Source organism: Pteropus alecto, unplaced genomic scaffold, assembly GCF_000325575.1.
Source record: "Pteropus alecto unplaced genomic scaffold, ASM32557v1 scaffold123, whole genome shotgun sequence".
NCBI classification, from domain to species: domain Eukaryota; kingdom Metazoa; phylum Chordata; class Mammalia; order Chiroptera; family Pteropodidae; genus Pteropus; species Pteropus alecto.
This window is the reverse complement of record NW_006433950.1, coordinates 622,921-637,668: the sequence shown is the minus strand read 5'-3', so window position 1 is coordinate 637,668 and position 14,748 is coordinate 622,921. Positions and strand designations below refer to the sequence as shown.

General features: G+C 49.9%; 2 protein-coding genes and 1 pseudogene across 5 annotated transcripts in view; 1 reads left to right on the top strand and 2 right to left on the bottom strand.

Moving 5' to 3' along the window:
• The window catches only part of MYLK3 (myosin light chain kinase 3), a 41,871-nt gene extending 33,952 nt beyond the window's left edge, over positions 1–7,919 (top strand). For 2 of the 4 annotated variants that reach the window (XM_025044646.1, XM_025044647.1), the window contains 5 exons: positions 151–221; positions 1,980–2,108; positions 3,442–3,594; positions 4,519–4,651; positions 5,572–7,919. In XM_025044646.1, coding sequence (XP_024900414.1) covers positions 151–221; positions 1,980–2,108; positions 3,442–3,594; positions 4,519–4,651; positions 5,572–5,631 — 546 coding nt within the window. In that variant the 3' untranslated portion in view covers positions 5,632–7,919. The remainder of the gene's footprint in view (positions 1–150; positions 222–1,979; positions 2,109–3,441; positions 3,595–4,518; positions 4,652–5,571) is intronic. The other 2 variants (XR_003045422.1, XM_025044645.1) reach the window with 2 other exon arrangements.
• LOC112477367 lies at positions 375–493 on the bottom strand (annotated as a pseudogene).
• Positions 7,920–9,626: 1,707 nt separating the features above from the next.
• On the bottom strand, positions 9,627–14,617 carry ORC6 (origin recognition complex subunit 6). Its single transcript, XM_006908735.3, has 7 exons — positions 14,473–14,617; positions 13,364–13,493; positions 12,040–12,203; positions 11,747–11,836; positions 11,272–11,384; positions 10,724–10,792; positions 9,627–10,184 (listed from the first exon to the last, which is right to left on the bottom strand). Exons 1-7 carry the CDS (start codon positions 14,535–14,537, stop codon positions 10,057–10,059), a joined length of 759 nt encoding a protein of 252 aa, XP_006908797.1. The 5' UTR covers positions 14,538–14,617; the 3' UTR covers positions 9,627–10,056.
• Between the last annotated feature and the right edge of the window lie 131 nt (positions 14,618–14,748).

The window sequence follows — 14,748 nt, the reverse complement described above, 5'->3', positions numbered from 1 at the left end:
CACCCACCCACCTGTCCCTGTGGACCTCCTCTGAGCTGTCTATTTCCCTTGGAGGCTGGGAAACTGAGGCCTCTTGACAGTTGAAGTGTGGGAGTTATAGACCTTCTTAGCTGTCGACTGAGCCTAAGCAGACTTCTCTTTCTTCCTCAGCCGGAGAACATACTGTGTGTCACTCAGACGGGACACCAAATAAAGATCATTGACTTTGGGCTGGCCAGAAGGTAAGGGGTTGTATTTTGGCACTTTGATGGAACTCCTTGGAGACTGTTTCTCTCTCTCTTTTTTATTTTAATTTTAGACGAGGCAACCCTTGGTTGACCTCACAGATTACAAGGACCTTGTCAGTTTACAATCCTTTATTTTTTTATTTTTTACGCCTATAGCACCCGGTCTTCCTAGGGGGTCTCCCATCCAAGTACTAACCAGGCCCGACCCTGCTTAGCTTCCGAGATCAGACGGGATCAGGCTTGTTCAGGGTGGCGTGGCCGTAGACTCTGTCTCTCTTGGCCATGGTACCCCACAGTGCTTCCCCTTCACTCAGGTCCTCCAGGTCCCCACAGTAGTGTCCCCAAACCTTCAGCCACCCACAGTCTATAAACACGGCAGGAGTCACATGCCCGTCGTCCAGGCTTCCGCCAAGAGTGACGCTTCTCTGGAAAGCACATGTTTTCTAGGCAACTCTTCACATCATGGCTGAATTTTCTAGTCTTAAAATGATCTCTCGTCCTGGTGGTCACTTTCCACAAGGAACGGTTTGTCACTTCATGAGCCTTGCAGCAACTTCCGTCCCACCCTCAAGGGAAAGAAAGCAGAGTTTTGTCCCTGTGGGGTCAGCCGCTCACCTGAGCTCGGCCTCTGGTGTCCAGCGTCTGCCTCCCAGAGGTGGCGTGCAAAACGACAAGGCCGTCTCTGGGTTGCGCCCCCACTGTTGAAGTGGTAAATGTCACCTCTTTGCAGGGGTGAAAGGTGCACGTTCAGTGCCACACGTGACGGGGGGGAGACCAAGCGTACTGTCATTAGAGGAACAGCGGTTCCTATCACCCGCCTGCGCCCTCGGGATCCCCGTTACGCCGTGTGTCTTTCGTGAGCAACACCGAAGTCCTCAGCCCTAATGCTTAAAAATCACGTTTGATCCGTAATGTAAAACAATTGCCCTATGTTTTACCCAATACCGTCTAATAAGATTGGGCCACAGCTGGGAGACCCGATGGGCCCGGGCTGTGCCGGCGCCGCGTCCGCCTGCGCCTGGCTCTCTCAGCTGACACCAAGAGAGGAGACTGCGTTTTTGTTTTTGTTTGTTTGTTTGTTTGTTTGAGGAGACCGCGTTTTAAAAACTCACTTCCCGGCTTGAGGAAATCGGGGCCCGCTCGCTGGCAGCGCAGTCACTTTATCCATCTCTGTTCCTCCACGGCCTCATCTGTAAAATGGGGACAGTCATCGTACCTGCTCGCGGGGCTGTCGTGAGGATGAGGCGTTAATGTATTTAGGATTTTAGCCCAGTGCCTGGCATGTCGGAAGTGTCCTTTAATTTTTTTGATTAACACTTTATGTTTTAGAGCAGTTTTTGTTTCGCAGAAAAATTCAGAGAAGAAACAGACGGCCCACGTCCCCTCCCCCCACACGTACAAAGTCCCCATCGTCAACATCGGTGAACCCACACGGGCCCGTCGTAAGCACCCAGGTCTGACCTGCGCACGGGGCTGCGTGCTCAGGGTGTGTGGACCCCTCCTCTCTGGACTGTGAATGCCAGAGCAGGGGGACTGTGGCTCCTGATTCTCCTTGGTCCCTTGGGACAGCCTGAGGTTGGGGCCTGGGGCAGTGACGATTGATTCCCAGCCAGCCAGGACTGTGGTGGCATGTGAGGTCCAGACGGCACACAGACAGGAAGTCCTGGAATGCCCGGCTTCCCCAGGGGTAGTCTGGCCTCTGTGGTCTCCTGGTGTCCCAGGGCTCACTGCTGTGGTCCCCGCCCATCCCAGGTACAAGCCCCGGGAGAAGCTGAAGGTGAACTTCGGGACCGCCGAGTTCCTGGCCCCAGAGGTTGTCAACTACGAGTTCGTCTCGTTCCCCACGGACATGTGGAGCGTGGGGGTCATCACCTACATGCTGTGAGTGCCCCGGCCTGGTCCCCGTGGGGATCGGCCCCCGTCTTTGACCATCATAGAAGCCTAGAAGCAGCAGACAGTCAAGTGCGAGTCACTTAGTGGGAGGTGTGCCCAGGACACAGCGAGAGGTGGGCGGGAAGGGAGGCCGCCAGTGGGGAGCGTGCGTCCAGCCGGCACCCACCCGGGCAGCTGGAGTTGGGTCCCCAGGGAGCTCTGGGATCCATCCCGGCATAGTCCCTCCGCCATTTCGTTCCAGGGGTGAGGGCGTTGGGGTGCTTACATACCAGCTCTTATCAGCTGTTGCTCCTGGGCCGATCTCGGGGGTGTTAACGCCCTGAAATTTTTGGACCCACGGGAGAGAAAGCTCTGGGCAGAGAAACATGGGTGCTGCGGTACAGGTGGGGCTGGAGTGCCCTGGGGCAGTGAGGAGGGGTCCCCACATCATCCTCCCCACCTCTCCCCTGGGCTGCCTTGTCCCTCCCCTGGGCTGAGGGAGCGGAGGCGGGATGGGCGAGAGTTTGTGCATAGACTTGACACCTTCCTCTGGGGGGCGTCCCTCGGCTGTTTCCTCAGTGACCCAGCAAGGTCACACTCCGCTCCCACTCTTGTCACTAAGGCATCACAGCGACCCTGTGTCCTCACGCTTTGTATTCCTGTGCTGTGCCAGGTGGGGAAGTTGGAGGCCCTAGGCCAGCCGTTTAGGGAGTCCTGCTTGTCTACCCTCACTCTAGAGCAGGGGTCCCCAACCTTCAGGCTACAGACTGGTACCGTCCGTGGCCTGTTTGGAACCGGGCTGCACAGCAGGAGGTGAGCAGTGAGCCAGTGAGTGAGGCTCCATCTGTATCTGCAGCCGCTTCCCAGCGTTGGCATCACCGCCTCAGCTGCGCCTCAGATCATCAGGCATTAGATTCTCACAGGAGCACCAGTCCCTGGGGCCACAAAGGTTGGGGACCGCTGCTCTGGAGGAGTGTAATAAAGCCAGCTTTCCTGTGTCCCCAGGGGCCTGGGCGTGTCTGTGCCCACCTGGCTGTCTCAGAGACACGCTACTCAATCACCATACACCTGATGCGTGGTCGACGTGCTGGTGGGGCCCCAGTTACTCTTTGCTCCAGGGGAGGGGGACAGGTGCGCGTGACAGGGGCTCGATTCCAGCACTTCCTTTCTGCAGCTTTTCGTCCCTCCCACTTCCTCCCTTCCCGAGAGGGGACAGGGCCATTGTTCTCTTGAAACTCTAGGATCTGATCACTTCCGCTTGAACGTGTAGATTCCTCTCTACCTTCGACGCGTGTTGGCGGCCTGGCTCCCGCACGTTGATGGTCCTTTCTCTCCTCCGTAGGCTCAGTGGTTTGTCCCCGTTTCTAGGGGAGACAGATGCCGAGACCATGAATTTCATTGTGAACTGTAGCTGGGACTTTGACGCCGACACCTTCGAAGGGTTATCAGAGGAGGCCAAGGACTTTGTTTCCCGGCTGCTGATCAAAGAGAAGAGGTAGCCTTGTTGCCTGTCACTTGCGTGCCATCCCGATGGTGACCGCTGACTGGTGACCGTGACGAGCAGGTGTGCCGGGCAGGTCCTTTCTTCCTGTGGGTCGCTTCTGTCCAGGATTTCTTACCCTGCCGCTCCTTTGGAGCAAAAACGTAGCAGGCACAGTGACAAAGGAAGTAATTAAAAAAACAAGTAGGAGCACAAAATTTAGGTAGTTTTAGAAAGGTCCATATTTACAAATTAGTCCTATTTCCAAGTGTTCACTTTTAATAGGCTAGTGTTGAAGAAAACGCTGAGCCGCGCAGATGTCACTTTCGAGAACAGAGGCCAGAAAACCCCATTTCTCAGCGAGGAAGGGCCGCTCGGTTTTCAGCAGCTACGTCAGTCATGGTGGAGCCACCCATGTGACTGATCCGCACACTGGGGACGGCTGCGCATGGCCCAGGAGTGAGGTCCCAGGTCTGGGCTCCGAGAGCTCCTGCCTCCCTGGCCGTCACTCATTTCTTTCTGGCTGTGAAAGTCAGGGAGTTAAAGCGTTTCAAATTCGGACGCACAAGCCGACTATTTTCCCTGGAAGGAGAGACGAGCTTCCTTCCGTGCTCATGTTTTCACTCCTTGGAGCAACTCCAGGCACAGCTGGCCTCCTCCGGCCCTGCCTGGGTCCCCACCCCCAGTAGCGATCCGTCACTGGGATGCGGTCCCTCCACAGCACGAGGGGACAGGGACGGTTTGCTGATGACTCCCTTGCACTCCTAAGGAGGGGCGTTTTGGACGCCAGGAGCTCCCCTCCTGGGTGGTGGCAGGAGTCTGCCCAGCGGGTCCCCCCCGTTCCACTGACTCAGGCTTCCTGCCCCACTGGACTGACTCCGGACAGCTGACCTTTACTCGGCGGCTCCAAGTAAACGTGTCCACTGTTCGATTTCACAGCTGCAGGATGAGCGCCACACAGTGCCTGAAGCACGAGTGGCTGAATGACCTGCCCGCCAAGGCTTCGAAATCCAAAGTTTGTCTCAAATCGCAGCTCTTGCTGCAGAAGTACATGGCTCAGAGGAAATGGAAGGTATCTTTTTCTTTTAGTAAAAGCAGCATTTGTCTTCCTAATATGTCCTTCGAAAGAACTCTAGCTAAGTTCTTATTTACATTTTGATTCTAAATACATTAAGGGGAAAAAACCCCTCTCACGTCCAGCTGTCAACTAGAGTAAAAAAACGCTCCAGACCAAAAAACGACGACCATAAAAGTGGCATTTAGTCTGTACTTAGGTGACACTTGAAGTGACAGAATGAAGTTGGAGCACTCGTTCTCGGTGACAGTAGTAGCCACGTGCTGGGAACTAACTGCATGGAGCCCGAGGCCTGATTCCTGCCGGGTTCAGAGGGGCCGGGACAGCCCTGTGTAAAAGCTGAATCATTTTGTCTCCTACGGAAACTCTTTGGTGCCAAGGACATAAAATCTGTCTTAAAACTATTGTCTCCCAAGTAGCTTTCCGACATTTTGATATCAACTCAGATCCTTGTTAATAAACGAAATGCTTTACCTGGAGCACCAGCACACAGTGTCACAGATGCACACGCGTGTGACGCAGACAGCACATTTGCTTCACAGAGTGTGATGCACTCTGACGTTTTGAACGACGGGTTCATTCAAAAAAATCCTGGTCGTAACCCACCGATCTGATTTTGTGACCCCTGTGGGCTGCGACTCACCCTTTGAAAAACCCCTTTCTAGAGCGCTCCGTTTTTCTTGTGAAAAGGATAATGTATTTTCTCACTTCATACTTGCTCCAGACAGGCCCCTTAAGGGCATGTGACCATTCCAGTATTATTTTGCTAGAATCTTCTTTTCCCTTTAGGTTATCAGTTTTAAACAAAGCCAAGTGCCTAACTTGCTTAAATCCTTTTATTCTTTTATTCTTTTTTTTTTTTAAACAATCGGTCAAAAAATATGCTGTTTTCCCCTTTTTTTACCTCTCATCTCAAGAAACATTTCTACGTGGTGACTGCTGCCAACAGGTTACGGAAGTTTCCGACCAGCCCGTGACCGTCAGCTCTGCCGCCGCCGTGGGCCGAGGGCCGACTGAGACCCGTGGTGACGTGACAACTCGAGAGTTTAAGTAATCTGGCCTCTCACCAAGATCGAGTCCACTTATTTCATAGAAAAGGCTGTGGCCATTGCCTTCCTTGGGGATGAAAAGTCTCTGTAAAGAAAGTGACTTGGTGAGAACTTCTTTCCCGCCTTTTAAGATCACTAAGTTTGAGATGCCGTGTTTACTCTTCAGGTATACCTGCTTTTGGTGATACGTGTAGGCATGCTGTAGGTAGGTAGGAAAGCTGCTGCTTTGCGTATGTCAAATTCTAAACATGCTCTGACTAAAGAACATGACAGACTGTTCCACAGGGGCAGGGCACTCGGTGTTACTGCCTTCAGTACAGAGAGTTCCTAGAATTCTGACCTGCTCAGGTGTGGGTGACCTTCAGGGCAGTGATCCTCGTTTTAACTTGTGCTCCCTTTGAGACTCAAAACGTGCATCCTTTAATAGTCTTTGAAATTGCACAATCTGCCACCGTTGCGGCTAAGTCAGGACAACGACCATTTTGAATGTGCTTTTAAACTCTGTACCCACCTGCACCTCTCCCTGTTCTGCCCTGTCCTGCCCTGTCCCAGCATCGGCAGGACCCCTCGGATCCCCCTGCCTCAGTGACAAACCGATGGCCGAGGAAGTGTGGCAGCTGATACGCTTGTGGGCCGGGGATGAGCATGTGACGATGTGATTCCGTGGTAACACAGAGTGACCCTCGGGCTGAGGGAGGGACACTGCAGGCCTGCTGCTTTGCTAAGGATGCTGCTTTCGGGGTTGCCATTGACCTGACTTCCAGAACGATTCACAAGGAGTAGCTTAGCGTGAAAAAGTAGGCGATCTTTTCAACCCAGAGGCGCAGCGCTGCTGTCTGACAGGGAGACATGATGTGAGACAGAGACATAATTAAAAACTTCTCATTCCCCCTCCCCAAACAAAAACCCGCTGAAACTGATTTTAATAATTTAACATAAAAAGTCAAAAACATGTCCATATGTAATCAGCATGGAAATTATGGAGATACTTTATATATATTTTTTATATTGTCTCCAAAATTTGGTATGTATTTTACACTTAAAATGCATTTCAATTCAGATGCTAGTTTTTCAGAAGACATATTTAATTTGTATTTAGATTTCATAAAATTTACTGTGGAAAAACAGACTATATACTCAAGTTTTTCGAAACATCTTAAACATTTTCTAACAATTGAATTAAGTACCCACTTTTACGTTCAATTAAAATTAAATTAGAAATCCGGTTGTGTAGTTGTATTATCTACATTTTACGAGCTTAGTAGACCCATGTGGTTAGTGGCTTCCATATCAGACAGGGCCGATATGAAAAGAATCCTTTATCTATCAAATTTTAATCTTCCCTTCCCCCTGACATGCTGTTATTTTTCACCTAGAAACACGTTTTCTCCACAAAGTCTCCTTGAGGGCTTTGTTTAGGTCAGGCTCATACAAGCGAGAGGCAATGTGGATTTTACCCTCCCTTATCTGAAATTTGAGGGAACTTTTATGAAGCTTTAATTTTCTGGATATTTTTAGTTCTCTAATTTGCTGGTGTGCACTTAGCTCAAGAAGTTTTTATAAGATTGCAACTGTGCCGGTATCAACTATTTCTAATGGGCCTTTTCCCTTTGAATGAACAGTCATAGGAACTGCTTGCTGGGTAGGAAACTCACACAAAGTGGTCAGGACCCACTTTTTCCACCTGTCGGATTGGTGAGAGCACGGGGAAATGGAAAATTTCCACTTTCGATGGGTGTGTGTCCAGATAGAGGTCACACCCACTTTTATCCAGCAATTCCATTTCTGAGATTTATCCCCCAGCAATACTTGAACAAGTGGACAGAATTAATGCAAAATGTTTCTTCTAACACTATTGCTCATGGTTCAATAAAAACAACCCACATAGGCCTATCAGCGTGAGTTTAGTTGACTAAATTTTGCCAGGTCCTTACCGGGGAAGACCTCGCTGCTGCTGAAGACAGATGTGGATGTACTGAGTTATCTTTTCGCTACAGACGTATACAGTCATCCCCTTTGTGGAGCGACACATGCTTCTATGTGCTTTAAGATTCTCTAGGATGTGCACGAATCTTAACAGTGGGGTTGGAAAGTGGGTGATGAAGCAAGGGGAATTCCACCTTTCACTTTATCTTTCTGAATTGTTTGAGGTTTTTTTTTTTTTTTACATAATTAGCATGTATTGCTTTTATAATTAAAAATTAGCAACCCACCTATCAAGCGTGGACCTTGTTTTGACCCTGATTCGAGCAAACAAGTAAAAAGATATTTTAGAGACATCCGGGGAAATGTAGTTCTAAATTGTATGTTTGATGATCGAATGTCTACTGTGTCGGGTATGAAAATGGTGATGTGATCGGTTATCATGTAGGTCGAGTGACTTCAGGAAGAAAGGCAGATGCGTAGTTAGGCAAGCATGGCGAGTCCTTGTTAACTGCTGGGTGTGGGTGATGGTGTGCGGTTTCATTATCCTGGCCTCTTTACTGTTGTATTTGAAAACTTTCGTGATAAAAGTTTTTAAAACCATGAGGAACTGTTAGACCCCAGCTTCCAGACAGTCTACAACAGCCCTGGAACAGATGGTCTCGGTGAGCGGTAAGCTTCCCACGCCGGGAGTGTGAATGTGCTGGAAATTGCTGTAGAAACAATTCCTGCCCTAGGAGGACATTTGGACAAGATTAAGGCAATTTCCCTACCCCCAACTAATTTCAGAAATAACCCGGTTACCTACTTTTAAGGCATAGAGGGGACAAAATGTCAGACTACTTACAGCTACTCTCGTGGACTCGACAGTGAAAAGGCAACGTAAGAATGGGAGAAAGAATTTGCAAATCAAGGATCTGAAAAGAGGTTACTATCTAGACTATACAGAGAACTCCTACAGCTTGACAGCAGAAACCCCAAACAACCCAATTTAAACATGGGCAAAAGTCTCAAATAGACAGTTTTCCACAGGTGTGAAAATGGCTGAAAGCACGTGAAAATGCTGTGGAGTAACGTTAAGTACAAGCCTTGACGAGGACGTGGGGACACTGGAACCTTGTGTACTGCTGGGGGAAATGTAATATGGTGCACCCGCCGTGGAAGTGTGGTGGTTCCTTAAAAACTTAAAACTTAAAAGCATTAGCGTATGATCCAGCCCTGCCACTTCTGGTGTCTATCCAAAGGAACCGGAAACAGTCTCCAAGAGGCATCTGGACACCCACGTTTACAGCGGCATTATTCACAGTAGCCAGGAGGACGAAGCAGCCCTGTACTGACAGGTGACGGGTAAACAAAACATGGCCCATCCCCACAGTGGACTATCAGCCTCAAAAAGGAAGATGATCCTGACACCTGCTACACCACGGATGAACCCCGAGGACATTACGCTGAGCGGAATGAGCCAGTCGCAAAAAGACACACTGTGATTCCACTTACAAAACGTATGTAGACTGTCCAATACAGAGACAGCAGAGGCGGGTGCCAGGTGCTTGGAGTGACCCTTTCCCAGGGTTTAAAATAACCAGTGTTTAATAAGGTTACATTTTTCAGTAGGTGGATGTCAAAAAAAATTACCCTTGGTCCACGTGACTGATATGGTACAAGCGATTGATCACGTGGGACATCCACATGCGTTTTTCTCTAATATTTATTGAAGACCTATACCGGTTCTGTGCTATATGCTTGCCTGAAATTAGCTCAGAACTCCGAATGAGTAGACACCATTTTTAGTCCCACGTGTGGAAGAGGCACGAAGAGGTTGATGAATGTGCACAGGGTTTCACAGGTGTGAGGGGCTGAGCAGGGCTTCGATGCAGGCTGTGCGGCCCCGGCACCTGCGCTCTGCTGAGCAGTGGGCCAGGCTCAGCAACCTGCGCCTCCTTCCTGCCGGAGCAGACTGCGTCCCTAACCCCAACCCCACTGATGGTGAGGGCACTGAACACGTATCAAAGGAACATTTATTAACTTAAGTTGTACCACGTGTCGATTTTAGTCAAACCAAAAAATTTACATGAAAATGTAATTAAATCTGTAAGGTTCCATCCAGCCTGAACGCCATAGGATAGGATGGCCTGGACAGGACAGGAGACTTGACATTCACTTAAAACAAGAGTAATTAAAATAAACTAAAAAAATAAAAGGAGTAAAATGGCTCCAAATCCATTCTGAAGGAATGCAGACCCGTGGAGCCTGGGCTATGCCCGCCAGGCACTGTGGCTGACCAAACGACGTGCTGCCCAGGACTCGGCCCCAGTGCTGGCTTCCCTGTTATTAAGGCAGCGGTTTTAGGATCCTTGTTATCAAGTTCAAACACAATGCCAGGGCGGATGCACTGTCGGCGTGTGGCACACGGCAGTCTGGGAGCTGCAGTCACTCTGCAGTAGCTGCCTGTGCTTTGGCAGCATTTTCCAAAATTTTCCTCTTCCACTCTTCATAATCCTGTGTCTGGTCTTCATCTTTCTGCGGTTTATGCGGGATCTCTACTACCTTCTCCCTTTCTGGGAAAGAAAATTTTCAACGGTGTTTCAAAATCCTCATGCTTACAAATGGAGTAAGAAAAAAAGCTTGTTTAAAGTGTTCACTTTAATTATTAAGGTAATAGAGAATAAGATACTGAAATGAAAAGTAGAAACAACAGCTAACGCAACTGCGTTTTGCTCTCAGGTTCCAAGATTCCGAGACATCAAGGTGAGAGCTAACACTTACGGGCACTTACCTGGTGCTCAACAGGCACTGAACCAGGCCCTTACTAGTGTTGTCTCGTTCAACTCTCACGATCCTATGGAGTGGATTAGCTAATACTAATCACCTTTCACAGATGTGGGAACTGAGGCTCACTGGAATTAAATGACGTTCCTAAAATTACAGAGCCAGTAAGCGGTGAAGCAGGATCTGGACCTAAGTTTGGCTTTAGATGTATTCTTAATTACGTGAAATCTCTGCGGGCTTCTGGGAGTGAAGCAAGAGCACAGGACCGCTCCCTGCACCAACCCCTCTGCACCAATCCCAGGGTTCGGCCAGCGTGAGCTCATCTTACCCTTTGCTAGAGGCTCAGCCCCTGCCTTCTTTCTCTTCCGTGGTGGAGCAGCTGAATCTTGAGACTCTCCTTTAAGAAAAAGTGAGTGTCATCGGATTAATTTTTCTTCTATTCTCAATTTTAGTCTTTGGGTCTATTTTGGATGACAAAAACTGGATACCTTGACTGATCAAATACTAGGACTAGGGTGAGAAGGCAAATGGCCTTGACCTTCTCTTTTCTCTGACTTTCCCTGCCAGACTTGAGAATCACTTCTAGTCTAGCTTACATAAATGGAGGCTGGCATTTAACGCTGAAGCGTGTTAACTCAGAATCTATTTCCCAGGCATGGGTTCATAAATCACAGGTTTTAAAAAGTTATTAAGCTACTTTAATTGAAAAAAACAAAACAAAACAAAACAAAACATTTTCTCACTAAAGACTTATCTGGTCCACATTAAAACAGATTTCAGAAATCAGCCATTTTGCAAGTTTGGAAATATTGGACTTCTACCAGTGGGTTTACGTATTCGAATGACACATCGTTAAACTATGGAATGGATACTCACTGTTGAGCTGCTGCCCGAGCTTCTCTAATTGTTTACACAGTCGATCAAATATGGCTTTTTTTACTCCAGATGTGGCTACCATTTTATTTTTATCCACCTTTAGCTTTAAAATCCTACAAAAGAATTTGATAAATGACTCTTTTGAGAACCAGTACAACAGTTTTTGTTTTAAATTACTGGAAAATCACAAATGGCCACTGTTTCGGTGACAGACTTCATCAATTATAAAAGGTGGACCCTGAACTCAGAGCACTCAGCTTATACACAGAGCTGCCACTTGCCAAGTGACTTCCGGCGACGCTAGTTCCAAGCTGTATCATGGGGTAAAACGAGAATATGGTAACTTGGCCATTATTCTTAATAATATTTATATGGGAAAATACGCTAAGCCGAAACAAACTAAACCAGAAGTGCTACTTGGGACTGAGCAAACCATCCGTAAACGGGGCTTCCAAGTGTGAGAAGACACACTTACTTGCATGCTGAGAGCAGCGCGGCGCTGGTGAAAAGCGGCCTGGATAAGTCAAGACCCTCCTGCTGTGTCTGTGGGAGACTGGACTCGTAGCTAAGGGAAGGCAGCGTTTGCAGAATTACTTGTTAGAAAATATTATTTCAAAGAGACTGAAAATGCAAATCAGAACTTCAAAGCTATTTAAATGTATGAGATAAACATTGTCGCTTTAGCGTATCGGTTAATTAACACGACACTGGATATTGTGTTTTATGTATCAGTATAAAATTTCAATTGTGGTTCCGTACGCCTCCGACCTTTGCAGTAACGTTGCAGCCGTGCTCACGGCTTCGGTACAGCTGAACTGCACGGCGAGGTCTCTTATTCCGATGTTTGAACTCAGGCCCAGTAAACACTCGAAAGATTTAAGACAGCTCAGATACGTCCTCTTGTTCAAACCAGAAAGTTTAGTTAAATAAGCCTTTGAAAGGAAATACACACACGAATCATCAAAAACGTAAGTTTTATATATTAGTGCCTCGACTTTTCAAAATTAATTTTGTGGCAAGTCGCTCTACTTAAAGGCTTCGCTTCGTTTAGTCGAAGACCGGTAGTCATGTCAGGTAAAGTACTGCTCTCAGCGAGCTCATACTTTAGAAAGGCAGCCTGGCCTGTGCACAGACGATTGAGAAAACAACGCATAAAAAACTTAGATGCAGATAGAGTCACCAAGTTTCCACACGGGGACAATGTGCAATTCAGTGGGGAATGGCAGGAGGAAGACTGGGCTGGGGCGCGGTGGGTGGAAGGCGGAAGACAGAGAACACGGGGGGAGAAATGGGAGCACTCTCCCTAGAGGATGGAGTGAGGCAGAGGCACGAACGACACAGCTCGCCACAGAACATTCCAGGCTGGAAAAGAAGCTGCTGCACTAACAAAGCCATTAAAGTGCACGGCCCGCTAAGGGGAGACTGTAGCTTGCGGTCAGTGTTCAGGAGAAGCCGGAGTTTGATGGTGGTGGGGAGCCAACCCGCTGGGAGCCAAGGGCGATTTTAATGCCACCAGTTAATGACAGTATCGTTCTGGGACAGGTACTGTGCTAAGTGTGTTACGTGCACCCCACTGTCCAATCTTCACAACGATCTAGCGAGTGGATATCCTCATCCCATTTTACGGATGAGGAAACTGGAGACTCACAGAGCTAATAACTGGTGGTGTTGGGATTTGTTCTCAACACCCCACAGCTTGTGCTCAACCACCGTGATGCTGGCAGGAAAACACACATGGGATTTAAAGTAGGTGTCTGAGGAGGAGGATGCTAGCGGCGGCGTGGCAGATGGCCTCGGGGAACAAAAGATGTGGCCAGGGAAATCGGTGAAGAGAATGCTGCAAAAAATGTTTTCCCTCCAACTCGACGAAATAGTTTCAAAGTTTATCTAGGATAGTAACAGGATAATATCAGCTCCCAGGTTTCGGCACCAAAAAACCAAAAAAAAACCCCAAAAAACCCCACACACATAATCATAGCCATGAAGATTTTACAACACAGGAGTTTTGATGGGGTGCATCCAATCAGAAACTGACATGTGCGATTAAGCCTTGATGTTGCGCTGGGTCAGACATTTGCAGGCGCCCACTCACCCTGTCCAAGGGACACTTCATACAGGAAGCCGCCAGGTCCAGGCACATGACGGCATTGCTGGTCTCCGTGGTATGTGCAGACAGGCCAGCGCACTTCACCTGGGACAGTCGCAAGTACTCTTCTGCTTTCCTGGGTTACGAGGGCAACATGTTCACGAAAACCCTTTTCCAGAAGTTGGCCCAACGCTTTGGTAAACAGCAAATGCAGCCTGGTGACTTCATTCTGAGCCCAACTCCCGTGCACATTTATGGGGCCGAGAATGCAACTCCCAGCCTTTGGGGAGGTTGGGGTTCTCCGACTCCAGACAGCACTATGCTCAAGGACTTTCAGGCACAAGTAAGTCCCTCAATTCCCCCCCAAAACGACCCTGCGTCCATCCTTCCACTAGGGAACAATTGTGAACTACCACGGAGGCTGGCAGGTGACACCAGGTTTCCTTTCCTTTATCCCTTCCCCTAAATCGGTGGTCCTCAAACTTTAACGTACAAGACAATCGCCTCCGGGTTTGTGAAAACAGATGGCGGGGTCCCACCCCCAGAGTTTCTGATCAGCAGGCTGCGCGGTGGCCCGAGAAGCTGCATTTCTAACAGGCGTCATTTGTACGGCAGCCCGTGGCCCGGGGCCGCACCTGGGGACTCGCCGTCCTTAAAGACAGCGAGGCCACGCAGTCTTCCTTGTTATCTTTTAAGAAGCGCCCCTCCCCGGTCCCCCCGGCCCAGGGCTTTCGCAAAGGTGTTGCCTCTGCTTGGCACCTTCTACTCAACCCTAATGGCATCCCGGGCGCGCCCCACCACCCACCACCCGCGCAGCACGACGCCCCGCTTCGCGCTACGCAGAGTCGTTGCCCTCACAGGCAGAGGCCCCCCAGGGGGTCTGCACCCCGTCTGTCCGGGTCACCGCCCCAAACAGAGCCTCAGCCAGCATCTGGGGGATGGGCGAGGTACTCCAGCTCCTCCCGCCACCGTGCGTCCCACGGGGCCAGTGGTTCCGAGGGACGCCTACAGTCGTCGCTTCTTGCCGCCTGGGAAGGTTCTCGAGATGGGACCTAACCCCGCTGGCAGATGCTGCCTCCCCGGGGAGGGCCCGGGGCGCGAGGGGCCGGACTCACCTCAGCACGTCCGGCTCGGCGATGCCCAGGCGCGACGCGAGGCGCGGGATGAGCCCCGACTCCATGGCGCAGCCGAGAACAGGCGCGCACACAGGCGCAGCGACGAAACCCGCGCGCCGACGCGGCGCCGGCCAGTGAGGGCCAGGCCCCGCCCCCCTGCTGTAACCGGATTGGTTGGGACGGGAAACGTGGGACCGCCCCATACACCACACCCGGCCCTCCTCCTGCGCATGCGCAGTGCGAGGGCACACTCCCGGGAAGAGGGGGAACGTGGCC

Coding starts and splice junctions, on each gene's coding strand:
- ORC6 (XM_006908735.3), bottom strand. CDS start 14,537: ATGGAGTCGGGGCTCATCCCGCGCCTCGCGTCGCGCCTGGGCATCGCC. Junction 13,494..14,472: donor GCCGAGCCGGACGTGCTGAG/GTGAGTCCGGCC, acceptor CTCGTAACCCAG/GAAAGCAGAAGAGTACTTGC. Junction 10,793..11,271: donor GCTCGGGCAGCAGCTCAACA/GTGAGTATCCAT, acceptor TTTTTCTTAAAG/GAGAGTCTCAAGATTCAGCT.